The sequence below is a fragment of the Onychostoma macrolepis genome, chromosome 21 (assembly GCF_012432095.1).
Source record: "Onychostoma macrolepis isolate SWU-2019 chromosome 21, ASM1243209v1, whole genome shotgun sequence".
Lineage (NCBI taxonomy): Eukaryota > Metazoa > Chordata > Actinopteri > Cypriniformes > Cyprinidae > Onychostoma > Onychostoma macrolepis.
The window spans coordinates 5,702,312-5,730,155 of record NC_081175.1 but is presented as its reverse complement, the minus strand read 5'-3'; the positions used below and the strand labels follow the sequence as shown (position 1 = coordinate 5,730,155).

Genomic DNA, 27,844 nt, shown 5'->3' with positions numbered 1-27,844 from the left:
TGGAGTAACGGTGCTCATGTGGGAAATATTTCTTTATCTGTGTGTAGTTTTACTCTCTTCAGCATTTGATGGTATTATAAATCTGGCTCCGAGCCTGTAAACACACTCTGCATAATTGCACAACAGTGTCACTCACGCAGTGCGCGTGTGTTTGAGTGTAAGACATTGAGTAAATAACCTATCACTACTTTGCAAGAAACACAAGACCTTGACCTCTAGTCATTCATTGGTATGTGACCCTTGCTGCTTTCACAACACTCTTACACACAAGTATACACACACACACTTTCACTGTCTCTTGCCACTACTTGTTAAGTCCTTACACTGTTCTAACAGTCATCAGACATGGATCATTAAAAACAACATGAATTTAATTTAATTTCTTATAACAATCTTTTAGACAAAAAGTATAAAATTTGTCGTTGTGGTGATACCGATACAGCCTGTAGGTCTGGTCTGATTGTCTTTTCTGCTGATGTTCTGTTAGGGTTAGTAGAATAAGTTTAGTATGCAAAGTTACATGTAGTTGCAAAGTTACTTCTAGATAACAGAATGTCTGAAGTGGATTCAAAGCTACCTACAGGTTTTATTGAGTTGGCTCCAAAATATCAGCCCGTTTTGGATCAGTATTCAGTGTTGAAGTAAGATATTATCTCAGCAGCTGTCGGTATAGTTCTGTCTATAAACGAATCATCTGCAGCGCTCTACGAGTGAACTCACAGTGATTGTGTAATTAGCAGCAGAACGCAGTCATATTTTACACCGAGCGTGCAAGAATGCAGGAAAGAGACTTTCCATCACACACATACACAATGTGAAGTCGTAGTACGGTGGCCTCTTGCAGTCTCAGATGTTTCTTCTAAAATTCCTTACAGGAGAACAACAAATAAGACACATGTTGAGATACAGTAAGAGAACAGAGATGTAAATGTGATGTATTTTGCTTAGCTCAAATTAATTGGTCAGATGTGATCTTGGAAGTGAGAAATATTTGAGCTCGTATTAAGATCTCTGAGCTTTTATTTTAGTTCAGATCTCTTCTTAAACTTTAAAGGAGAAACATGTGATTACTAAAGTACTCTTCTCAGGAGAAAAATCTGAGAAGCAGGATAATTAAAGGGATAGTTCACCCAATTATGAAAATTACTCCATGATTTACTCACCCTTAAGCTATTTTAGGTGTATATGACTTTCTTCTTTCAGACGAATACAATCAGAGGTATATTCAAAAATATCCTGGTTCTTTCAAGCTTTATAATAGCAGTGAATGGGGGTTGAGATTTTGAAGCCCAAAAAAGTGCATCCATCCATCATAAAAAGTGCTCCACACGGCTCTGGGGGATTAAATGGTTAGTTCACTCAAAAATGAAAATTAGTCCATGTTTCACTCACCCTCAAGGCATCCTAGGTGTATATGTATAGGCCTTCTGAAGTGAATTTATGCTTTATGTAAGACAAAATATCTATATTTAAAACTTTATAAACCATAATCTCTAGCTTCCACTAACTGTTGTACACTCATTCATTCCAGTGGATGACGTAGGATGTAGGTGTAGCGTAAAGCTCCAGTGAGAAAAGCTTACACCACGCCTACGTCCTACGTAGTGTTTTCAAAAGTACCGACCGTGATACCATTCGGTACTGTAATTTTAAAAACGTCCATTTCCCGCTAAGATTTCAGCGCTGTTGAGCGGATCCTTAAACAGCGCTGATTGGTCATTGTGTTCACGCACTCAACAGATTAGTCTGTGATTGGCTTCAATGATCATCGCTTCACGCTCTTCACCGAGCGGTTCATTGATCATTGAAGCCAATCACAGACTAATCTGTTGAGCACGTGAACACAAAATGGCCGTTTTTAAATTTTCAGTACCGAATGGTATCGCGGTCGGTACTTTTGACAACAATAGTCCTACGTCATACGCTGGAGCGCCACTCTCTTGTGAACATGCATACTACAGTTAGAGGAAGCTGAAGATTACTGTTTATAAAGTTTTATGAAAGGGTTATGAAAGGTTCATATTTTGGTTTTGGGAGTCCCCAACAACAGGTTGACATGCATGCAAGGTCAAAAAACACTTTCATTTTCTTATAATATGCATTTATTTTTACCTTATTTGCTCAACGACTCCCAAACGATTCGCTCAACGATTCATTTTTCCAAACCCCTCCTTTGTGTGACGCTAATTTGCGGTGATTAGTCGATTTCATTTAAAGCAGTGTGCAGTGCTGCTTTGTGTACAGCCGTTACGAGGGAAACAGCTATTTTTAACGCTCCAAAAGTGGCACCTAGTGGCAACAAGTGGGCCGGCAATATGCTAATGTTTCATGCTGACCTCAACATGAAACGGCTTAAGATTCGTTTTAAAAACAACTCGTTTCAATGACTCAGAGTCGACTCTTTCTTTTGAGAGACAATATCTTTATACACGGTGTACTTTCAGATTTCAAACTTCGCAGGATGTTTTCATTCACTTAGAGCTGTGTTACACACTGCATGAAAGGTAATTTTCAAAAATCCAGAGCCATTTGGAGTTTTTTTTTTATGATGGATGGATGCACTTTTTTGGGCTTCAAAATCTCAACTGCCAATAACTGCTATTATAAAGCTTGGATGAGAAAGGATATTTTTAACTCTGACTGTATTTGTCTGAAAGTCATATACACCAAGGATGGAGTAATTTTCATTTTTGGGTGAATTGTCTCTTTAATGTCCATTTCATTGCTGTCTAGGAGCAACAATTGAGATATTAAAGGGAATCACAACTCAAAGAAGCATTAAGGACTGTGAGTAGTAAAAAAGAGATAGGGAGAGAAAATGAAATGAAAGTGTAAGTATATGCTTAGTCACGTCCCTTAGAGACTTACCTCTCTTCACCAAGTCCTTTCTTTTTTGAAGAGGCAGAATGTCCTCTCAAAGCTCAACAGCAATTGAAATAAAAGGCTCTATGTGGGGTACCAGGGGGCCTCTGCAGCTTAAGAGGGCCCGTTTGTGCCAGTCATAATGGCAACCTCCAACACTTGTTACGTTCTTCGCATTGTCTCAGTGCGCACAAGTACTGACCGCTTTTTAATTGAATTAATCCGAGCCAACCTCTATCAGCAATCAATCGGAGAGAGCGGGGCATTGTGGGAAAGGCAGAGAAGTGTGTTTGTGTGTGGTGTTAATTAGTGTACAGCATGGAAATGATTATAGACTGTGAGTGCTTTTATCGCAGCGCCGCTGGTGAGGTGCGGCTTCAATTCAGGTTATTGCCGGCACAAAAATTACACACTTTACTTCAAAGTGACAAAATAAAATCTTTTTCTGTCATTTATGCCCATAAGCTTTTTTTCACAGGTGGTTGTGTCGACGACAGTGAGCGTAGAAGGACATGTTCTGGCTGTTTCGGATAATATGTTTGTGCACAACAACTCCAAACATGGCAGAAGAGCTCGGCGACTGGACCCGTCAGAGGGAACACCATCATATCTGGAACACGGTGAGTTACTGAAGATTTAACATCAAGAATTTAGCAGACAAATGGGATTGTATATACTTCTTTCTGTTGAATTGGCTGCTAAATAGAATTGGGAAGTCTTATTCGTTTTAATGAATCGGACAGTTGATTTGAACGAATTGATTCAAAATACAAAGTCTTTTCTGCCTACTCATCCCGTCCCAATTGGTTGGCAACAGGAAGAAACGAAAAATGGCGTCAGAAGGAGCAAGATGAGGTTGGCTAGTTTGTGAACAGGGACCCTGACAGATCATGTAGACTCACACTTTATTATACTGTGATGAAATATGCAATAAGCCTCTGCAAGCCTCTGACAATAACCACACACACAAGTCTACATTTTATTAATAGTGTGTTGATACAAAATCTTAAACTCCATCCAGTATGTGTGAATGAGTTGCTGAGAGATAACGCTTAGCTGTCGGAGTCGTCCGTGAGCTTTGGCCCTTTAAGTCACTTCTCCAGTGGTGCGGAGAGAGTAAAAGATGAAGCAGAGATTAATTAAAGCACTAACCTGTGCCCTCCCTCATTCCTTTAACCCATCCCTCCATCTGCAGAAATTACTGTGGCGGGGTTTAATTGAATGCAGAGGATAAAAATTATGCACAGAGCCAGATATATTAAACTCAAAAGCACAGATTTTTAAATATGGGACAGCTACTGTACCATGGTACTGATTAGCATCCCAAATGAAAATTGACTATGGTTGTACTACAAATAAAACCAAAAAAACATGGTTACTATATAGTTAAACCATGGTCACCACAAATTAACCATGGTTTTGCTAACCATAGTTTAACCGTGGTATTTGTAGTAAAACTGTGGTTATACAAATGGTAATAAATACACCAAAAACATGGTTACTACACGTTTACTACAATAAACCATGGTTAATTTTCATGAGGTATATTCATGTACTATAGTTTTTATATGGTAAGGTACTACTGAGAAGTACTGTTTCTAACATGGAGACTTGATTCCAGTGGAGTTGCTATCCAGTGGGGTTTGTTGCTAGCATGTTGCTAAGCTAATAGCATGATACCCCAAAAAGCATACATAGCACAAATAAATGCAGGGTAAAGAACAATCTCAAACAATTTAATTGCTTTTCAGTATTGAATAAATTATACATTATATAGTCAGCATTTCTTTATCCGTCATATTACATGAAAACTGCTAAACTGCTAATTAAGCTAAGCTATAAGTTTAGCTTCCCTATACTCACTCGCTATTCCCTACATTTGGCTACTTTGCTAATATAGTTAATTGAATAAGTGAATAAAAACAAGAGCTTGCATTCAGAAAATGAGTGGAAATTAATTGTGCATGGGTATTTTCTAGCAGCCAACTGTTGAGCGCACATTGGTTGTACACTGTTAAGGTGCATTACGGGATTGAATGAGTTTACTCAATATTGTCCATTATGGTTTTGGATACCAATACAAATGGCTGCATAATACAAACCAATACATTTAAAAAAAAAAAAAAAAAAAACATTCTGGCGTCCTCTGTGATTGGTCCATCTCTAAAATGTTTATTTTGTCCATGGCTATTTCATTTTGACAGACATGGCAAAAAATGAATGCTTTAATGCACACTGCATATTCTTAGCATTGTCAGTATAAATTCACCTTAAAATCCCGCTGACGTAATGCAGCGGAAAATCCCGCTTTTGACGCCACATCCATCACATTGGATTACTGACGACTGACACCTCGCTTAAATAATGTGTGACAAAAATTGTCTCAGAATGCCATTTCTACCTCATTCGCTAAAGCTCTTAAAAATTCACAAAGTATTCATTTGGATAGGGTGTTTTTGATTATTTGTGTTTTATGGCTGTAGATTCTCTTGGTGGAGTTTAGCTTTAGCGTTAGCTTTCCCCGAGCCCATCTGTGCAAGACCAAGCTCACACTGACATGCTTTACAAAGACTCTTGAAGTATTTATCTAGACGTCTGACCAATCCAATCAGTGTCCCATTTAGCTTGTCAAGGATTTAGATGTCCAGGGAAATTTGTTGGATCTGGATGGAAGAACAGAACATATGATGTGGTGATTTACGGTCGTGGATGAATATGGTGTGATAAGCTGTGATGGTCTCTTGGGGTCTGTGGCCGCGTGCTGGCGGCATCAAGCGCTATCAGGAGGTCTGTTTGCATTTGGATGAAAGACAGAAAGTACAGATTTACAGTTTGTATTGACAGTAAGCCTCTGTTTTTTTATTTTGGTTAGAGTTTCAGTTTATTACATCTCAGATGGATACGCTCAGGACATCCGTTCAATCCACAACTTTAATTAGTGGTGCTTGTTAAGTTTTAGTTTTTCTGTTTGGCGGCTCAGAAAATGGGTGAAAAGGATACCACATCCCATTTCTTCCATTGTTGTTTAGTGCATGTAACTGCTGTTATTTAATTGCATATTGTTTATAAGGTGCAGATTGAATTATGAGCAAAGGGATGATATTAATTGGGCTTATCATGGTTGAGGTTCTAATAGGCCCCAAACTGACCTCAGATCAGGTCTGAAATGTTTCATTAAGACAGCAGCAGTTAGAATAAACTCAATGAGTGCAACCCCGATAACAACAACTGGCTGGCTGGATGTATTTATCTCCTGGAGCTGGAGGTTGGTGTGTGACCCCAAATACTCCAGCCTACAGCATTAAATGAGTTTATAAGAAAGGGAAAGCAGGAAAAATGGCTCAGCTGAGCGCATCCCAGCGGAAGATGGTCTCTCTGTCCCAGAGCACCAAGCACAAACCCTAGGGACATGGAAAGGGGATGCAATCTGTCCATGGTGTGCACTAATGTGCTATATACCTTATGTGGGCAGTGATTTTAAATTCGCTGTATAGTTTCTGTGATTTTAGTTTCTACTTTTAACATGTTTTTAATCAAATTGGCTTCACTCTACTTTCAAAAGTTCTTTTGTATATACTATATTCACTTTTAAATGTATTTACAGAGAGACAAATAAAAAACACAGCCCTGGTGTTGCTACAGCCAAGCTCCCCTACAGGAATTATTGCTCCTAACTAATAAATATTAATAGTATTATAAATTAATATTAATAATATTATAAATATCAATTATTAAATTATTCCTGTTATGCAGTGTCTGTATTTTTTATTTTTTTTAATAAATATTCTAGTAATAATTGTTGTTATTTTGTCACATACCACAGAACAACCCCCAAAATCAATTGCTAATACTAATAGTGATATTTATTTATTTATTTACTTATTTATTTAACTCACCAAAATATGGAAAAAGTTAGTTTTAAAAGGTGTAATGAAAAGCTTTTGAAAAAGCAGCCCAAATTCTCTTAAGTGTGATATTATGATAAAAGAAAACATATTTTAAAATGGTTAGTTTAATTTTCATAAAATATATTATGACATGAAAGGACACATATAGGAATATCCTAAAATATATCTGCTTAATTTTCACTTTTGTTGTGTGTTTTTGTGCTGTACTGTGTTGATCAAGTGTAATTGCTCAGATGTGCATTGCCCTGTGTTCGTACCCCTGTCTTTTGCTTTTGTGTTTTGTGTGTGAGACTTTGTACATTGTAAATTAAACGTGTGTGTGTGTGTGTGTGTGTGTGTGTGTCAGAGCAGCATGGTGAGCAGATGGCTTAGAGAAAGCCACAGAAAGTTTAATCCTATCAGATGGATTCATGCGTCTCCATCTGCTTAATCCAGCTACCATTTCAGCCTCCGCCAAAAACCTCCACTCACGCCAAGATTACCGCCACAGATTGCACCTCATCTTCCCTACTTTACCACCCCACCTAACGCCAAAGTGGGTGTGTGTATGTCTCATTTCACCCTCCAGGTCTGGATTTCTTTCCTTTCTAGCATCTGACACAAGCATGACATGTAAAAAGAGAAGATTAACATGTGTTTACGGAACACGAGAAGTTGTTCTTTTCAGTAATCTAAAGCTGTTTGTGATTAGGATTTAGGGATGTTTTTCAAATTACAAAAGGGGGAGGGAAACAAATATTGGCCACAGATTAAGCTTTTGGCCTTTGAGCTATTAAATATGATAGCTTTTTGAAATCTAATAACCAATTGATTGGAATTTCAAATCTGTGGCAAGCCTTTGTATTTGAGAGCCCAGATGTGGTTTTTTTTGGTTTGTTAGCGTTTATGCATTTTTCTATGACAGGACAGTAGAGATATAACAGGAAGTGAGTGGGAGAGAGAGAGATGGGAACGGGAAAGGTCCACGAGGTGGGATTCGATCTCGGGACACCTGAAGCGCAACTGTGCCATATGTGGGCACGCTGCCCACAAGGCTATCGGTGCTGACTTTTTTTTTTTTTTAAATATTTAAAGAAACTTGAATTGTTTTGCAAATTCCAAATTCCTGACATTTATCACTTTAACAGATATAATTACATTATATAATACTTAACAAATCATTAGTTAAAAATTGTAGTCATTAGTTAAAAATACTTTATATAATCACTGTACAATAGTCACTGTGTAATCTTAATGAATAAAACAAAAATAATAATGAATTAATTAAATAATAGTAAAATTATAATAATAATTGATAGTTAATTATTGTAATAGTATCAATGATCATGACATGATCGAGACATAACAAACTGCAAAATAAGTTGTTGTGGAAATATTTTAAAGATTTTGAATACCCTTAATTCTACATATAAATTCTACACATCCCTGACCCCTTACTTGTTCATTTTTTAAATATGTTGTCTAATTTGAGTTATAAGTATTCTCAGCTCCATTGGACATATTTGACCACATTTAAATCCATACCAGTGGATTTAAAAATAAATGAAAATAAATAAATAGGTAAAGAATAAATAGACAGATAGATAGATAGATAGATAGATAGATAGATAGATAGATAGATAGATAGATAGATAGATAGATAGATAGATAGATAGATAGATAGATAGATAGATAGATAGATAGATAGATAGATAGATAGATAGAAAATAAAACACATTTATTACTGATTTACCTATGAAATCAATGCTGAAAAAAATGAAATTTATTATACTATTTTAGTTTTTTTTTTAATTTTCTATAATTAAAAAAAAAAAAAAAATTCTATTTATTTCAGCCACTAATCATTTTTAGCACTTCTTAAGATTTATATATATATATATATATATATATATATATATATGTGTGTGTGTGTGTGTGTGTGTGTGTGTAATATTTAAAATATTTGACCATATTCAAATCCATTCCAGTGGATTTCAAAATTAAAAATCAAAAAATTAAATAAAATAATGTATTACAGATTTACCTATAAAATCAATGCTGAAAAATAAAACCTGATTAATGAAATGAATCATACTTTTTTTATTTTCTATTTATTTCAGACATCAATCATTGTTTGTGCTCCTCAAAAATGTTTTTGTTGGACCTCATGTGTCTGATCATTGAGCAGTGCTGACATGTTTCTCATGCTGCTTGACTCTTCATGTTCACTGTAACAGCTCAGCTTAGCCTAGTAAGGTTACAATATATCTTACCCGAATTGCATCTCACAGCGTGTGGATCTAACAGTCACGCTGGCCCATCACAACCCTTCCTCTCTTTATATCTCATTACTGTGAGTGACGCTTTGGCATTTGGGAGCTAAATGCAGGTAAACGCCGGCTGTTTAAATTGCTTTCTTTGCCCCCTGCTAGCACGAGACTCTGCGTCTCGGAGGGGAGCAGACAGCTCTAATAAGCAAACTGACCTTTCTCTGTGGTGGTCCCTTTCTCACTCAGCCACTGATCCACGGCCGCCGCAGAGAGCAACAAACAGAACACGCTAAACGCACCGCTGTACCTCGACGCCCGGTGACAAAAACACGTGTCTCCTACAGCAGGAGGCCTAAGGTCACCTTATTTATACCAAGACATACAACAGCACTTTAATGGTAATGTCTACTCTTAGGATACTTGAAGAATTGATAAGCAGTTTGGCTGTGAGTTTTTAACCAAATAACAATTTATGATCTTGCTCAAGATCTGCTGATATTTTCGCTAGTTTCACTAGTGTTAAATTTTACAAAAATAATTTCTGTGGGCACTTTTGGCCATATGGACTTTTTGAAAAATAATGTGTCTTGAGACTTTTTTCCCACTCTCACAAAAGCTTTTTGGTTGTTTTTGTTTTATTTTTAAAATAAAATGACCAATACTTTTGTCTTTCTGAGGCCAATTTTGAAGCTTAATTTGAAATGAAATACTGTAAAACTTTACTGTAGACATACAGTAGAAATCTTTTTTAAACTTAAAAAACTCTTTGTTTAGATTATTGTAGTTTATATTAAACATGGTAACACTGTATTTTACAGTGCCCTTGTTACACATCTTACTTGATCTGACTATAGTAATAACAGTAAATTATGCATAATTATAAGCAATTAACCCTAAACAAACCCCAACCCTGTTTATATATTAAGTTTATGTTCTTAATTAACATTACTCATTGCATGTTTTTAGAATTACACTGTAAAAAGGACACCTTAAAAATAGAGTGTAACCAAATGTAAAAATGTACATATTTATGATTGATTTTCATACTTAAAAATTAAGAGTCTGGGTCTGGGACGGGGTAAAACAATAAAGTTTATAATAAAACCATGATAAAAAGTTTCCAAAACAATAGTTTCCAGTCATTTTAATGTTGTCTTTAAAATTATGAAATTTTTTAATAAAAATCAACCATATGGACATTGAAAGTGCAGCATAAAAAGTTGAAGAAACACCCCAAACCAATGCCAAAACTATCCTAAATCTAGTAACAAATGATTTGTACATTAGTACATAGAGGTATTGAGGTTTTTGCATCTTTCTAGCTATAAAAGAGTAAATCTATTGGCAGTCCTGCCCATTTGAGGCGATGTCTCACAGTTCTGCTACAACCCAAGCATTTCCTTACTGTGCCCTCAAAGTATGGATATGCCAGCTCGAGCGTAGAGTTGGACTGGAATTCTTGGTGTAAGTGATCCCTTGTTTTTACGCCTAATGTGTGCTACGAGAGCTGTGAAAACCACCGACACTTTTCCAGAGCCTGTGGTATGGGACTCTTAGTTGAATCCAGCTGTGTGAGTTTTCTTAGTGACATTTGTGTGTTTTTGGTTTCCTGCTTTGGCCTTGAAATAAGAGACTGAGAGGTGTCAAGACTTCCCCCAGACCCCAGGAAATAAACTGCATTCGAATGGCACCTTTAACCTCGAAATCTGCAACCCTCACACGAATGTTGACCCTGAATGTTAGGAAGTTCTCTACAAAACCTCTAATCATGGTCAAGTAATGCTAATATTGGATAACTACACTAAGTACAGATGATTAAAGTCAATTTTCGTTTTTCTCTTTTCTCTAAACTGGTCCTGTGGCGTTTCTGGAAGTAGCTGCACCTTGTATCAAAGCCATCAGTCCCAGTGAAGGCTGGACAACAGGAGGTGCTACTGTTATCATCATCGGAGACAACTTCTTTGACGGGCTGCAGGTCATCTTCGGAACCATGTTAGTCTGGAGTGAGGTGAGTTTGCAAGACATATATTTCCATCTGTCCAGCTGAACTTGGGTTTTTCTCACTTCTTGTTGCTACAGTGTGATCTCATTAGTAGGTATTTATACATAAAGTGTGGTTCTAGGACATTTACACTTTTGTATGTTTGCATTGACAATGAAACATGCATTATTACTGACAGCATCTTAAACTTAAACACATTGTATGAAACTTTAGAGTTTTCAAACTAAAATCATTGTCACCTTAAAATGTAGTTGTCTGTTACTTAAAATGTATAAACTTGGTTAGGATTAAGGTTAGGGTTGGGACTCTAAGATTCTAAGATCTAAGATTAAGATTTTTTGTTGTTGTTGCTAAAGCTGTGTATTGAAGTCCACATATTATAAAATAAAATAAAAAAAATAATAAATAATATAAAATAAAAATAATAAATTGTCACAATTATAACAAGTCGTAATTAGGATAAAATAAAAAGTCAGTAATTAAAAAAGTAATTAATAAAAAGTCATAATTCAGACATACTAAGTCATATAAGATGACGTTATATTTATGAAACAAAAACTAGAAATTTACATATTGTAAGCTGAAATTCTGAGATATTGAAAAATAGGCTGTCATAATTACAACAAAACATTTTAATGATGAGATAGAAGTCATAATTATATGCTAAACAGTCATATTAAGCTTGTAAGTCAACAGTTACTTTTTATCACATAATTTTTGTTACAATTTCAACTTTTTTTCTCATAATTATCAGTAGGAAAATAGCTTGCATACATATGTTTTTATGTATACATTTAAATGTATATATATAAAAAATGGATTGTTGACCTCAATGCTTTCTTTATCATATCATCACGTTCTTTAATAAGTAGTAATGGCTTAAGAAAGAGGTAAAGACACTCCATAAACATGTACATGTGGAAAACATGGTATTAGTGGAATAATTTACTTTTTTACTCTTTAGACTGTTGAATTATTGAAAATGAATGCATGCTTGTGTCATGACCGCTTTGCCACCTAAGGTGTGCGGTAATTCAATGGCCCATTGTTAATTATTCCTTACATACTATGTTAAAAAATGTTTTAATTATTGCACATTTACCTGATTAATCAAAGTTCAAATAGTCTACATTTAGTTTAGTGTAAATGATATCTTAAATACAACATTAATAAAAGTCCTCCAGTGTTGTTTGCTTAATGCAGTTACATCTGTCACCTTTCCCGAAGCTGTCAATGACACCCATTGTCCTATCAGAATACATTAGCGTTGTGCTAGGCCGACATTACGCAGGTGATTAAGTTACTGCGCTTAAGTGATTAAGAAATGTGATACTTTCAATAGCTGCTCAATTGTTTTGACATGTCTTTGTACAAGAAACTGAGCAGCTTGTTTAACGCTGGCTAACTGCTCAATAGCGGCGGGTTTAAAGGTGCTCAAATCAGTGGTGGCGAATCACATACACAAACACATTGATCTGGAGTGTTTTGTAGTACTTCTCACTTCAGACCGACACTCTTCATGAGCACTACTGAGTGTTCATCAAGCACCAACCCTGATACAGATTTCCCACTGCATATTCAGCTAACCTCTTTGATCTGCTGATGCTAAGTGCTAAACGAGCTAATGACTGTGTGTGTGTGTGTGATGAACTACATCTGGTACCGATTAAATACACTGTGCTGAAATCTCCCTATAGCGGTTCCTGTGGACCTCATAACCTTGTGACCTTTACCTCCTGACCCCGTGACCCCCGTACACGGGGGGCCCATCAAGAGCCACGTAGTTCCCTTCAGCTGCAGTGCCAGCGGGGATCTGATTACCACAGATAGCATCTAACGAGGGAGGAAGAGAACAAGAGCAAGGGAGGGTCCAAGGAAGATCTGTTTCTTTCATTTCTTCTCCTCCTACCCATTCACTGTCTTCTGAACACAGTCATTTTTGTCTGTCGTTCTCAAATTGTAGCATTCATTAACATTGTGCTTCGAAGACGTCCTTTTGTGGACTCTTAAGGGCCCTTGTCTTTCTATAGCATGTGCAGTATGTACTGTAGTCAAATGGGCAGTTAGGAACAAATAGCCACTTAGATAACCAGAGAGAGTATATACTATGATGACTGTACTGGATTTAGTTTAAACTTCGGTAACACTTTAGATTAGGGAACAAATTCATTATTAACTAAAGCGGGATTTATACTTTCGCCTGGCTCCGCTCCGTGAGCCTCCACTGATATTTCGATTTAGCTCTAAAATATTTTAGAAAGTTCTTTGTTTAATATTTAATTATTAATGGCACTGGCATTGACGAAAAATTTGCATTTGCATTCTTGTCAATGAATGATCTGGAACACTCTGAATAGGCACAAAACTCTGAGAAACTGCATATACAATTCATTCACAGTTGATTTCAGAATAGTTCGACATTAGCATGTTGCTAAGCTAACAACATGATACTCTCCCTAGTGAAAATATATTTATTTTTTTACTAGGACTAATAAGCACAAACCACATAAATACATTTTTGTATTTATTTTTAGTGATAGTATTGGATTACCTTTTTAGTAGGATTACTTTTGTAGTCGACAGTTAATTTGGAATGGCTCACTAGCGTGCTACTCCTTTTCCTGATACTTTAAATGAATATTTGAATGCTATTCTGAATTCAGTCAACATTTCTCTTGACTCCTTTTGCCTGTTTGGATTTATTTTTCACATTTATTCAGCATTTTATGATTGCCTTGTCTAGAATTTGGCCGCAATGAGCTCTCTCAAAAGAAGCATAACTTTGCTGGCTACATCATTTTGGAATGCTTTTGCATCCGGAGTGCGTCTAATGCCATAAATGCTGTCAAGCTAGGAAGTTCACTTGTTTACTGTTTTGAAATTAAGTTTATGACTGTGAGAGACAAATGTTCAAAGATGTTTTAGACAACAGCTCATATGAACCACATGCACATAGACCGTGAGATGCTGAAAGACAGTGTGCTGTTAATTACGTCTCTGAGGAGCTCCACCTGTCCTCTTCCAGCCTTCATCTACGCCATCCCTTCACCACCCACCATAAACAGCCTGATACTGATTAGACTATATTCATACACTCACGTACAAACACACACATGGCACACACACAGTCAGATTGTTTACTGATCAGAACTGGATCAAAGAACATAATCAGCCAGGGCAAATGAACAAACAAAACACAACTAACTTCTGCCAACAAATGCTGCTAGAGTTTTTCTCAGAACTAACTTCACTGTTCTGAGACTTTTTCAATAACTTGTGTCAATGCGATTTTTTTTGTGGATTTATGAAGTCAGTATCTGCTGCCTTTCATGTCACAGCACAGGATAGTCACAAGTCAAGTGTTTGGAACTGTGTTTGTTAACATTATTTTTCCTGTAGCTTCAGAGCTATTAGTCAGTCGCAAAGCATTTACGGTTCTAATGATTGGCTCAAAACAACCGAGCTTCAGAACTGAGCGCCCATTGTCAAAGATGGTAGATTTCAATTCTCATACGTCCTGTGCCAGCCAAGCAACTGCCATTGAGGGGAACGGAAGTGCCATGTGTCTCCAGGTATTATAGACCTCCTTGAGTCTAACGTCCTCTCTCTATCTCATTTTCTCCTCACAGCTCATCACACCTCATGCCATCAGAGTTCAGACCCCTCCACGTCACATCCCCGGGGTCGTAGAGGTCACGCTCTCCTATAAGTCCAAACAGTTTTGCAAAGGCACACCAGGAAGATTCATCTACACAGGTAAGCTGTTCATCTTAAAACAAGAAATGGTAACACTTTTTTTTTATGGTGTCCTTGTTACACATTACATGTACTTAAACCCTAATCCTAACCCTTACCATATAGTAGATACATTAATGAATTACTCCGCACTTAAATGTATAATTACACTGTAACAAGGACACATCATTACAAAAACAGGTTGGTCACAAAAGAGGTGTGCTATTGCTTTTCAAATGTCATTAAAAAAAATCCCCTTGCTCTGGAGGAGGAACCTAAGTTATATCTAGAGAAAGAATAGACTAGAACCAAACAAACATGCAAACTCCATTTGCATTTTCTTCAAAAAAAGTTCAAATGTAACAAGTAATTCTGGTATTATGGGTGTATGTTTCAATGCAGTGAACAGTATTTTCCAAATGTCTGAGTATGTACAGGATGCATAAAATCCTATTCATATCTCTTAAAAAAAAATCCACTTTTATTTAAAGAGATTTGCATAGGATTTAAAACTGTTTTTTTTTTGTATAGAATGCATAGAATTATTTGCTATGTGAAGGACTGCTGTTGATTTTTCTCACAAGCACACACACACACACACACAAAACCACGCTCTGTAGTGCAGCTTTGTTAGCTTAATTACTGTTGATGGAGAAAATATAACAGCTAATGCTCATAAAACTCGTTACAATTAAGGAAGAAAACAAGATGTATTTTATAGGCGACCATACTGAAGCCATTTAAACAGTGAGACAAACTGACAAACTGTGCAGCTTACATGAAACCGTTAAAGCGTAAATATTCAAACAAACACAAAAGTGCCTCAGTTAAGTTTGGTCTAGTAGACTCACATACAAATTACAAAATTACAGATTTCTGTTCTATATACACTGTATGAATAGGACATGTATGTTTATACTATGCTGTATTTAACTGTTAGACAGGCCAAAAATGCACATTGTTAAAAAGTGATGCAACGCGATTGCGCTTTGCTCTTACCTCATACCCCAGCCCGATCAATGCCTATTTCTTCCATGAGGTCAAAGGTCAGCTCGCTGCCTAATTTCATGCTTATTTTTTCTGTTGCTTTTTGTTTGTACTTACTCGCTGGTGTTAAATCATCACGCACACCCACACAAACAAGAGGACACACTTGAAAGTGATTTTAAATCAAAGGCGAATTAAAAGAGAAAAATAGCTGATCTGGTGCACAGATGGATCTTATGAGAGGGCGACCGACTCGTTCCAGTGAGGAAGGGAGAGGGAAACAGTATGTGCGTCCACAGAAGTTAAGTGCCACGATAGGCATGGTATCAGAGTTGTAGGTGGCAACCAGTGACACTGAAAGGAAGACACAGATGGCACATTTATTATTTTATTTCTTTCACCCACTTCTACGAGTATATCAGACATTTCTCTCAGGCGCCGGGCAGAAAATCTTTGGAAACAGAAGCAAATGTAGTGAAATTCATGCCTTTGAGTGTAAATCTTCAAACTTATAGCTGTGCTACTGGTAACCTTCAGCTTTTTAAACTAATTGTGTACCTTACTCTTGAAAATGAACTCAAGTTGGCACCTTTCGGGGCATCACCGACGTTAAGCAACTGGCACACAAAGATGGCAGCTGGCATGGGTATTAGAAGTACCCAGAAGACAGCTGGCAATGCTAATCAGTCTCTGTTAGCCGAGGCCGCTAGCAAAGGCTATTTGCATAGAACACTAGCAAACCCTCAGAACTAATTGAATCAATACAGGCAAAGCCACGGACGCCTCCCACCAGGCTCTGGCCGGGCATTAATCAATGGCTACCTGGAAACTACAACTGAAGTCGGAATCCATAAATGGCTAAATCAGTCAACCACAACAAGAACATAAGTTGAACATAAGGTCTTGCAGACGATGACACAAGAAAGTCTGTGATTTTGGCCTGTGTTTTACACGAAAATACAGGTTGAGTTTTGTTTTCAAGTTTTTGTAGTACAATAAAGTTACAAAACAGAACACATGCTTTCATTAAACAGCTAGATGAAGTACAGGAGAATTAAAATGAAGGCAAGTATATAGACGTATTGTTTTCTTACAACAATACACCTGATACCTGGAAGTCTGCTTCCAGAGTGTTCCAGTCTGCTAAAAACGCTGCTTGAACCACTTATGGTGGTTCATATCCGGTTTAAACTGGTCTAGCTGATTTCCCACCCTGCTCAGCTGGCGTTCTGCTTGTTTAACTAGTCTCCTAGCCTTTTTAGCTGTCCAAAACCCCTCTAAAACCATCACATCAGACTATGAATGTGTAATATATCACTACAATATTGGCCGTCAGCAAATATCAGAGACTTTTTTTACTGAATTTGTTATAGAAATGTAATCGTTTATACTCATTTCCCATTTTTACATTTAGATTACCAATAATATAATAACACTGTTAAATGCTAAATAAATAATTACTAAATAATTTTTTCATATTTAATGTTTTTTTTGTTTTATATATATATATATATATATATATATATATATATATTAGTGCTGTGATCACTAAATTCTAGTATATCATTTTAATATCGACCATAACATGAAAAGAATTATTAGTATTGGCCAGAATTTTAAGGCAGCGGCTATTTGCACTAAGGGTAAATAGAGATAGAGGCTAATTACACTAAGTGCAAATAGCTATAGATTCTATTTACACAATGTTAAAATAGCAGATTTTTCTGCTATACTACATTTTAAAACAGTATGCATTAATAACGTACTGAGTGTAAATTATATTTTTAATTCAAATTATTAAATGGATGCCACCTTATTAGGGCAATAAAGCCCTCCCTACACCTACCCTTACCCTTCCCCATACTTTATTTTCAACTTTTTTATTATTTCCTTCATTTTTATTGAGAATAAATGCCTTTCCAATGTGATATAAGATTTTAAAAGGGAGGGGAAAAGTTTGTCAAAAGGCGGATTCGAACTCGGGTCGATCGCATCAAAAAGACTATGATACGCAATTGGCCATCTACGCCACTGAAGCTGTTGTTAGATGATCGTCTTTTGTAGGGTTGACTATCCCAATCACATGTTGGTGGGATGAGTTAGTGTAAATAGCTTCTGCCAACAAGGCGGGCTATTTTCTACTTAGTGTAAATAGACACTCTGGAATTTTGATATCTCTCTGCATCCCTATACCTGACAGCTAAGAGCAGCAAACCACTTTAGTCTGGTTTCAGCTAGTTTTTTCAGCAGGGTTGTCTGTTTCTCTGTCTGTGTCTCTCTCTCTCATCCTGGTGTTTCTGTTGTACTGGACACCATAAACAGATCCCTGGGGACAAACTAATACATCTCATATAATTGACAGTGTAGGTTCTGTGTCACTTCTAAAACTGAATGTCAGCGGCGTGTGTTTGTTAGGAGGAAGTGCAAAGTGCCAATCGATAAACCATTGGAGCAACAGAGACAAATCCTGCCTATGGAACTGCCGTAACATTCACAAGAATCGCAGGGAAACAGATCTGAGACGGAAAGGCCATGTTTTTTCTATTCTGTTCGCAATTCCACTCACTTTATTTCATTTTAGAATTTTGAGGTTGATATTTCCTATATTTGTTTTATCCCTTATGTAACATTGTAACATTATGTAACGTAACAGTGATGCCAAATCACTCTTTCCTTTAAAGTTATCATAAAAAAACAAAACATTCATAACCTATTTTACTTGCATGCTGTTACATATTTCCAATGTGAAAAAAAAATAATAATAATTGATTTAAAAGTGGGTGGTTGGTGGGAAGGGTTTGAAAAATAATATGATTGGTTACAACATCCAAACAAAATGTTGTTGTAGAACTAGAGCAACTTGTCACATTTTAATGGAAGATATTCTTTGGAATAACAAATAATTAGTGAGTAAAATACATGTAAATTAAAATAACTTTAATATTTTACATGTTTATTATTATAGTGTTATGTAATTATATATTATATTAATATATTTAAGTTTTTTTTTAATTAGATTTAATTAAAAATATGGTCGACCATATGGTCCATTTCTATGACATGTTGATATTGCTTTCTGACATAGCTGAAAACTCTACTAGCATCCCATAAAACTGCACTATGGGAAGTATAGTAGAAAACAGAAAGGAAGTTTCATTGGTGATTCAAAGCACGAGTTCATTTTTTACAGTCATTTTAACCAAATATCACCTCTTAATAGCAAAGCGCCTCTTCTGCTAGCATTTCTGCTTGCTAGACAGGCAGTAATTGGTGACGTTAAAAATTCTGCGGGATCTACTGCTGCCAACTTAATGCTTTATTGTCGGAAGGGACGAGCACCTCCAATTAGATTACAGGCAATTCCAGGTCACTGCAAGATCGGACTGCAGCCAGATATCTCTGCAGTGGTCACAACGGCTAGTAGCGCTGTAGATGAATCACACACACCAACACACATACTGCTAACAAGACCCCAAAGGACGACTTTTGAGGCTTTATTATATAACACAGCCTCAGTGAAAACAAGAGCACAATGGAAATACACTATTAGTCAGCACACCAAGCAGAAAAAAAACACAAGAGTGGTTTTGGGTTTCTCAAAGTAATGAGAAAAACTGCTCTAGTCTAAAAAAACGACACACTGCATGTTATATATTTGTGTATAGTTCTCTCATGTAAAGAAACATTTCCTTCATTCTGTAAGGAAAGTGTACTTCAAACCCAATTCAGCAGCACCTCCTCTACATCTGCCTCCAACATCTCTTTTACCGCCAGTTGTTTTGTATCATAAAGATGCAACATTAGAAAGAAAAAAGTGTGGTAGAATAAGAGAAGGGGGAAAGACAAGAATAAGATTGTTCTCTATTGATCTTAAAGTGGTGTGGCTTGGAAAAAATAACTCATCTATAATAAGGGGGGAAGAATGAAGCAATAATTCAGAGGTATTGAACGCTCCACTGCCGTGGGTATTGATCCCCCAGAGCTCGTACCTGAAGGGGGGGAAATACATGCGCCCTCTGGGAAGAAGGGGGAGGGAAGTGGTGACATTCCCTTGCTCATTACTGCAGTACTACAGCAGGAAAAGGATAGGAGTTTTAGTTAAAGATGATCCATACAGTCGTAGTGCTGTCAGAGCCATGGACCTGCTTGTTCCAAGAATAGATTCGGGATTGTTGTTGATTTGAGTGGATAACGTTCAATTTGATTCTGTTTTGCCTGATTCAATTCGGATTTGATTCAAACATTCTTGAAAAACATTGTTTTAGTGAAAGACAACTCGTGCGTCATGGTTGCTAGAGCACTGGACCTGCCGGTTCTAGAATCAATTCTGTTGTAGATTCAATCCGATTTGGTACATTTGGGTTTGAATTTTTTAGGGATCAATACAGATCGTTCTGACAGAGCTCACGGTCTACTTGTTATAGAATGTAATCAATTATTTTTAATTCAATTGATTTTGATTCGTTCATTTAAATTTAGTTTGTTTTAAAACATTTTTAGTGAAAGACGATCCATCATGGTGCTGACACACCACTAGACCTGCTGGTTGTAGAATAGAATAATTTATTTTCTAGCTTTTATTCCATCAATTTGATTTCATTCAATTTTTTTATTTAATTCAATTTGTTTGATTTGATTCAAACACTCTAAAAAGAATGTTTTAGTGAAAGCTGATCTACAATATACCATATTAGTTCTACTAGAGCGCCTGGTCTGGTGGTTCTTGAATAGAATTGATATTGTTATGTAATTGATTAATTTGCTTTGATTCGATAATGTTCAATTTGCTTTTATTTAGCTAGATTCAATTTGTTTGAATTTGATTCAAAAACTAATTAATTATAGATCTGATTAATTCGCTTTGACTAAACATCGAATTAGATTTTGTTTTGATTTGACTGAAGTTGGTTCTACAATAAAATTGATTCGGTTATATATTTGATTCTTTAATTAGATTTGCTTTATTCGATGTGTTCAATTAGATTATAATTATCATTTATGTGAAGACTCAGTTTTATTTTAACGTTTTAAAAAGAATTTTATAAAACAAAACTTAAAGGCATAGTTCACCCTAAAATGAAAATTCTGTCATGAATTACTCACCTACATGTTTTTTTCCAAACCCTTAAGACCTTTGTTCATCGTTGGAACACAAATTAAGATATTTTTTGATGAAATCCAAGAGATTTCTGACCCTCCATAGACATCTTTTAATTTGTGTTCCGAAGATGAATTTTCATTTTAGGGTGAACTGTCCCTTTAACATGGGAAGTAAGGCAACGACTCAATGAACAAACAAGCAATTCTCAATTCATTCGCCAATCACTTTTAAGGTCTATCAAATCAATGAATCTAATGAATCTATTGGATTTTGTGTGGGTTTGGCTCGACTGTAGAGTGAGTGTATGCGCAATAGGCAATTACGTACCCAATTACTACCCATCACGCCACTTTACTATGCTCAAATTAAATGAGGACTTACCTCATGCTTCCCTGTCTCCTCTTTCCACACTATCCCTTCTACTCACAACATTCCCTCCTCCAGGTCATTATAGTGAAATATGATGAGGCCTGGATCTGCCCTCATGAAATTTCAATAAGAATTGATCTCTGTGATTGCAAGAGATTCTTCTCAGAGAGCGAGGGATAGAAATAAGTGATACGCACAGGGTGGGGGTATATTTTCTCATTAATTTATTGTCAATGATGTTCTAGTCATATCAGTGTGACAGTATCAACCAATCGTTTTGTGCTGACAGCTCACAGACGTTGCGGCAGTGGCACTATTCATCGATCCTGCTTTTGGACATTGGACATTAGTAGACAATGTTTGCACAGGCTCGTGATATTCTCTGTTTGGTTCGGTTAACATCCAAAATTCTTACAATTCCATTAAGTTCAGATACATTAGACCAGGTAGAACTGTCATAGGCCTATGGATTTCCAGTATCATACCAATATATGATATATACTATGGCAGTTGGATTGCGTTGGATTGTTTGTCAGACTCACCATGCTAGCACGTTCAATCCGATATATATATATTTTTTTCTCTCTTTTTTTTCTATTCCCTTCTGAAACATTTTGGGCCGCTAATTAGCTAGTAGCACAGTTAGATACTTCTCTCACTTAGGCTATTTTTGGCTATTTAACCGCTAAAGCTACCAAGGGAGAGCTATAAACCAACATCCCTGTGCAAATTGATGCCATGTGGTATTAATACGAGGAAAACAATAAAACAGTTTGAAGAAGTGGAGTTAGGCCAAGCTATAAATACTTACCGTGTGGTTAGTGCTTGTTTCGCATGTAGTGAATACTGCACTCGGCAACAATGAAAAGTTAGGCCAACGATAATCCCACTTCCCCATTTTGGGAAGAGAACTTTTCGTACAGTAGAGATATTTAAATAGTTGAAGGGCTTCATTCTCTTTCTGAGAACTTCATTGTCTCGAGTTTGTCCCTTTTTAGACCCCTGAAGGATTATTTCCTCTATAGAAATTGACTTTATATGTCTCATTGCCCTTGATATCTCTGTGTTCTTTTAAGCGAGGGCTAGAGGATGTGGTGACCAAATCAAAAAGTATATCAAATTGGAAACTCATATTCTCTTGAGGGACACAATGACCCACAGTATCAGCCTGTGTTGAAAGTGGATGAAAGGTTCTTTCATAAGAAACAGCTTCTTCAAAAACACAGTTTGGACTAGGGTTATTTCTTCGAAAGGGTTTTGGAACGTGACTCAAGAAATATTGTGGTTTAAGAACGCATGATTGCCTATGTATGTATGTATTTATTTAGTGACAGTTTTTATTTATTACATGCATCACTTCATACATATTAGCATACAATTATTTTTATTTATTTATTTATTTTAATGAGCAGGCACACAGTGGCCCCACAGGTTTGAAAGTCACACTTAAAAATGAATAAGTGTTATAAAAAGTTTTATAATGTAATATAATATATTATAATATACATTATGAAAAAAATATCATTTGTTTTTATTACCTAATTAACTTATTAATATGTATTAATGAATAACAGTCATTGTTATTTGTATTTGTAGTTATTACATGGATATCTTGCTACATATTACCATATATAAGTATTTTTACTGAATAAAGTATTTAACAAATATATAATATAATATAATATTATTCTTATCTACTGTGGCTGGATGTTAATGTACATTAAATCACAAATGCATTGCTTGACATTTCTAACTCTTTTGGAGTAGTGACCCACAAAAAGCATTTTAATACACAACAAATCTCACTTTAAAATGCATGAATGGCATTAGATTAGATGCAAAATATTATTTAATTGAGATTGGTACCAAGATAAATTATATTAAATTCATTAAGTCAATTCTTAGTGAAAAACAAATCCTAATGTTTTATCTTTCCCCACACGTCTTGAGAACCCCTTTGTCCCCTCACCTCTCTCTCTCTCTCTCTTTCTTCCTCTCTGTTGACCTCTGGGTCTCTCGGTAAGTGAATGTTTTCCCCAGGCTGAGTGAGAGGATTGGATACAATGTAGAAATCAATGGCAATAAGAGAGAAGTGAAGTACTCCTGACACATACAAGCATGTGAATGTGTTTGGGAGCGCACTGACTCATCCATCTCCATATCACTTTATTAACAGAGGCCCCGCACACAGAAATACACACACACGCCAGCTTTCTCCTTCATCCAGACAGGTTTTTAGATTAATTAGATATTATCAACCAACATATCCGAGGAACTGTATAATGAAAGGTCATTTATTGCTGTAATAACTGTGAACAGCAGCACTTATGCGGTCATTAACCTATATGTTCTTAATTGCCAAGCACTAACTTCAATATAACTTAAACAGAATTTACAGTATCTTAACCATCTGCTCCAACCGACAGGAAAGTACCTACGTTTCATGCCCCAGCAGCCCCTAACACTCCCTCACACTCAAACTGCCCAAACCACTCTCTCTTTCTCTCTTCCTCTTTTCTCTCTTTCTTCTCACACATCCATCCTTCAACAGCCTTGGGACCAGACACTCATATGACATGTTATTTATGAACATTTTGCAATACATACATATTTTGGGTTTAATCAGATGCCATTTTTGGATCCCATGAACACTGAACCACATGCTAACCAAAACACAGAGGACAGCGAACAACTTGGCACCTGTAAAACACAAGCTGTTATGAATATAAGACGAATATAGGATGACTCCTGTAACGTCTTTCATGTAATTTTCCACACTGTTAAATGCTTTGCACAATGAAAAAGTAATTTTTGCTATTTATTTATTTATTAGATTTAATAAAGAAGTTAAGATATGATTTAATTAATAATAATATAATTGAATATTTATTAATATAATATAGGAAATAGTAATTAATATAATATAATATGAACTCATGATAATTATTTTATCCTTATATATATTTTTTAATAATTCATATATTTGAATTGATTTAATTAATATTATTTATTAAATGTCATCTTCATATTACAAAATGTATTATGTGATAATATAATATAATATAATATAATATAATATAATATAATATAATATAATATAATATAATATAATATAATATAATATAATATAATATAATATAATATAATATAATATAATATAATATAATATATTATATTATAATGTGTGTGTGTGTGTGTGTGTGTGTGTGTGTGTGTGTATAAAATAAATGTGTTTATTTATTATTTATTTTTATTTATTTATTAATTTTTTCTGCCTCTTTAGAAAATGTAGTTTGTCTGAGCTGGTTAGAACTGTCTTGAATGCTAATGCCATTAGGAGTTTTTGTTTGGTCCCCTACTTTTAAGCAGGCTCTCAAAACTGTGGCACTTTACAAACAAAGTGCCATCATGTACAGATCTTCTACATCCATTTTCTGTCCATTACAGGAGCAATTGGTGTCAGATAGCTTGTTAATATCTCTCCTGTCCTCCATCTCATCCCTCGCTCAGATTGAGTGACAGGCTTTCGTGTTTTTGACAGCATAAAGACTTTATGCAAAGTAATTGCTGTGTGAAATGTAAAACATAAGCGTCCTGTGGTTATTACACGCTATATGCGCTTTCTGCACTTAACATGGGCATAAGAATTCCCAACAATTTTAAATGACTTCCATTAGAACTGTTGTATATATTATTATTGCACTTTTTCTGAGGAGTTATTACTCTAGGTTGGAGTGAATTGTGTGTATATTTAAAAAAAAAAAAAAAAGATAATGCTTCAACTAAATGTCCATGTTCAATTTTGTTCCAAAAATATGCAAAGCCTTTTATTCTTTGCAGCACATTAAAAGGAAAAAAAAATCTAACTAGTCTTCTAAAATTACATCAAATATGATGGATTTGTCTCTTTTGTTTGTGGCCACAGCTCTGAATGAACCCACCATAGACTACGGTTTTCAGCGGTTACAGAAGGTGATACCTCGGCATCCAGGAGACCCTGAACGCTTGCCAAAGGTACGAAATCGTATTTCCACTATTTCAAACAAAACAGATCCAACACACTATTTTCAACAGAAACGTGCTTTTGAAATGGACTGAAGTGAAGTGAAATATTTTTATGTTATGTAAGTTTATATATTTATTTAATATATTATCATTTTATGTAGTTTATTTGAATCTCTATTTTAGATATAAAATATATGACTGATTAATGTTTGGAGGCTTAATTGCATAACTCCGTTGAACTAACAGGTTTATCAAGAATGCATGTTGCTTGGGCTGAATCATGAATCATTATACAGCTGTATGCATTTCATCTGACATTCCTCTATCACTATTAAGTGCTTCCAGATCATCTTTCCTTGATTTAGAAAGAGTTTTACAGCATTAGCTATAACATCAAAGTAATGAGTCTCACTCATGAAGGACTGAGATGGCGGGCCGGCCTCTGTTATGTCATCATTGTCTTGGTGATGAAACTCATATGGTAATAATTCTGCTTGGATGAACATTAGAGTCTGTTGCAAAGGGACAGAAAGAGTTGCATCATGAAAAAAAAAGTAAAAAAAATAAAAATTCCGTCTGTTGCTGTTTTACTTCTACATGTATACAGAGCCATGTTTGCACGTGTTGTGTTTGTTGTAAATGGATCGTCTTGAGTGTAACAAGTACTCTATATAGTGCTTCATCTGTTTTTCAGTTTGTCCCAATTTGGTCTTAATGAAACCGTATTTTTAACTGTGTAAATACTCCAAATAAGCTAGCGTCACAGAGGGAGGAGGTATTTGGTTTGCATTTGTTGTGCTGGAGCTCTAGAAATATGACATAAAACATTCTTTGTTCAATCACTGTGATTCACAGTTCAAATCTCAGTTATACCGGGACTAGGTCAGGTGTCAGAAAACACTGGCTTAGATTTCGCCAAGTACAGCGTGTTCCTGGATCAACTTTCTTGTTGGTTCTGGAACAACATTCCTATTGACAAATCCAATTTATTTTTTTATTTTTTATTTTTTTGAAGGTTTAGGGTTAGACCGCCACTTAGGCCTGAGGTTTGGGACTAAAGCAACATTCTGGCATTTTGATTTAATATATTAATTATAATATAATATAATATAATATAATATAATATAATATAATATAATATAATATAATATAATATAATATAATATAATATAATATAATATAATATAATATAATATAATATATAATATAATATAATATAATAAAATGAAAATGTATAATTAATAAATTAATAGCAAAATTTACTGAAAGGGTATTTAATGACAAGATTATTATATTATTTTATATTATATATAAATATATTCCTGTTAAGCAAATATTTACTCCAGTTATTTCCTTATGTTTTGACACTTTTATCATTTAGGCATTAGAGAAATAATTGTAAACCTTATGAATGTGAGTTTTTCAGTTTGTTTTTCATTGTCCCCTTGCTTATTATATTATATTATATTATATTATATTATATTATATTATATTATATTATATTATATTATATTATATTATATTATATTATATTATATTATATTATATTATATTATATTATATTATATTATATTATATTATATTATATTATATTATATTATATTTAGATTAGATTGTTTATGAGCTATTAGATTAATATTATATTATTTTGCAGTAGCTATTTACGCTAAGTGAAAATAGCAGTATTTTCTTAGCGATTTGCTATTTACACTAAGTGCAAATAGCTATAGATTCTATTTACACTATGTTAAAATAGCAGGATTTTCTGCTATTGCAAATAGTGGCAAATATCTGCACCTCAGTATTGTAATATATTATAAAACAGTATGTAATAATAACGTATTGAGTATAAATTATAATTTTAATTCAAATTATTAAATGCATGCCACCTTATTGGGACAATAAAGCCCTACACCTACACTAACGCTACCCAATAGTTTATTTTCATCTTTGTGATTTGTTCCTTATTTTTTATTGACTATAAATGCCTTTCTGATGTGTTATGAGATTTGAAAAGGGAGGGGGAAAAAATCCACAAAAGGTGAATTCGAACCCGGGTCGATCGCATCAAAAAGACTTTGATACGCACTTTACCATCTACACCACTGAAGCTGTTGTTAGATGATCATCTTTTGTAGTGTTGACTCGCCCAATCACATGTTGGTGGGCTGAGTTAGTGTAAATAGCCTCTGCCAACAAGGCAGGCTATTTGCAGTTAGTGTAAATAGACACTCCAATATTATTTTTAATCTCCGGCAAATTATATGTTGATGAGAATCAACCTGTCAGAGACTTTCGCTAGACCACCGCCTTTCTCTAGCCTTAAAATCTGATTCTTTGATGGGAATATTATTCCAGAGCCAGCAATGATGCTGTTTCAGGAAGATTCTAAATTTCCCTTTCTACATTCATCTTCTGTTTGGAGCGTTGAGTTTATTTTGCTTGTTCATTTCACAAGTGTATATGTTTGGTCATGTGCTGAGAGCTTATTGTATATACACGTGAGTGTTTGTTTGTCTGTTTGTGTGTGTGTGTGTGTGTGTGTGTGTGTGTGAGTTTAAGAGCGCGGGCACCCAGAGGTGATCCATCATGGTGAAGTCAGCTGTCCAGCGGTGCCTCCCGGCAG

At 35.3% G+C, this 27,844-nt stretch overlaps 1 protein-coding gene across 3 annotated transcripts in view; it reads left to right on the top strand.

Moving 5' to 3' along the window:
* Nucleotides 1–27,844, top strand: part of ebf1b (EBF transcription factor 1b) — a 136,603-nt gene that overhangs the window by 88,661 nt on the left and 20,098 nt on the right. For all 3 annotated transcript variants that reach the window (XM_058758318.1, XM_058758319.1, XM_058758317.1), the window contains exons 8-11: nucleotides 3,341–3,482; nucleotides 10,897–11,027; nucleotides 14,651–14,777; nucleotides 25,139–25,227. In XM_058758318.1, coding sequence (XP_058614301.1) covers nucleotides 3,341–3,482; nucleotides 10,897–11,027; nucleotides 14,651–14,777; nucleotides 25,139–25,227 — 489 coding nt within the window. The remainder of the gene's footprint in view (nucleotides 1–3,340; nucleotides 3,483–10,896; nucleotides 11,028–14,650; nucleotides 14,778–25,138; nucleotides 25,228–27,844) is intronic.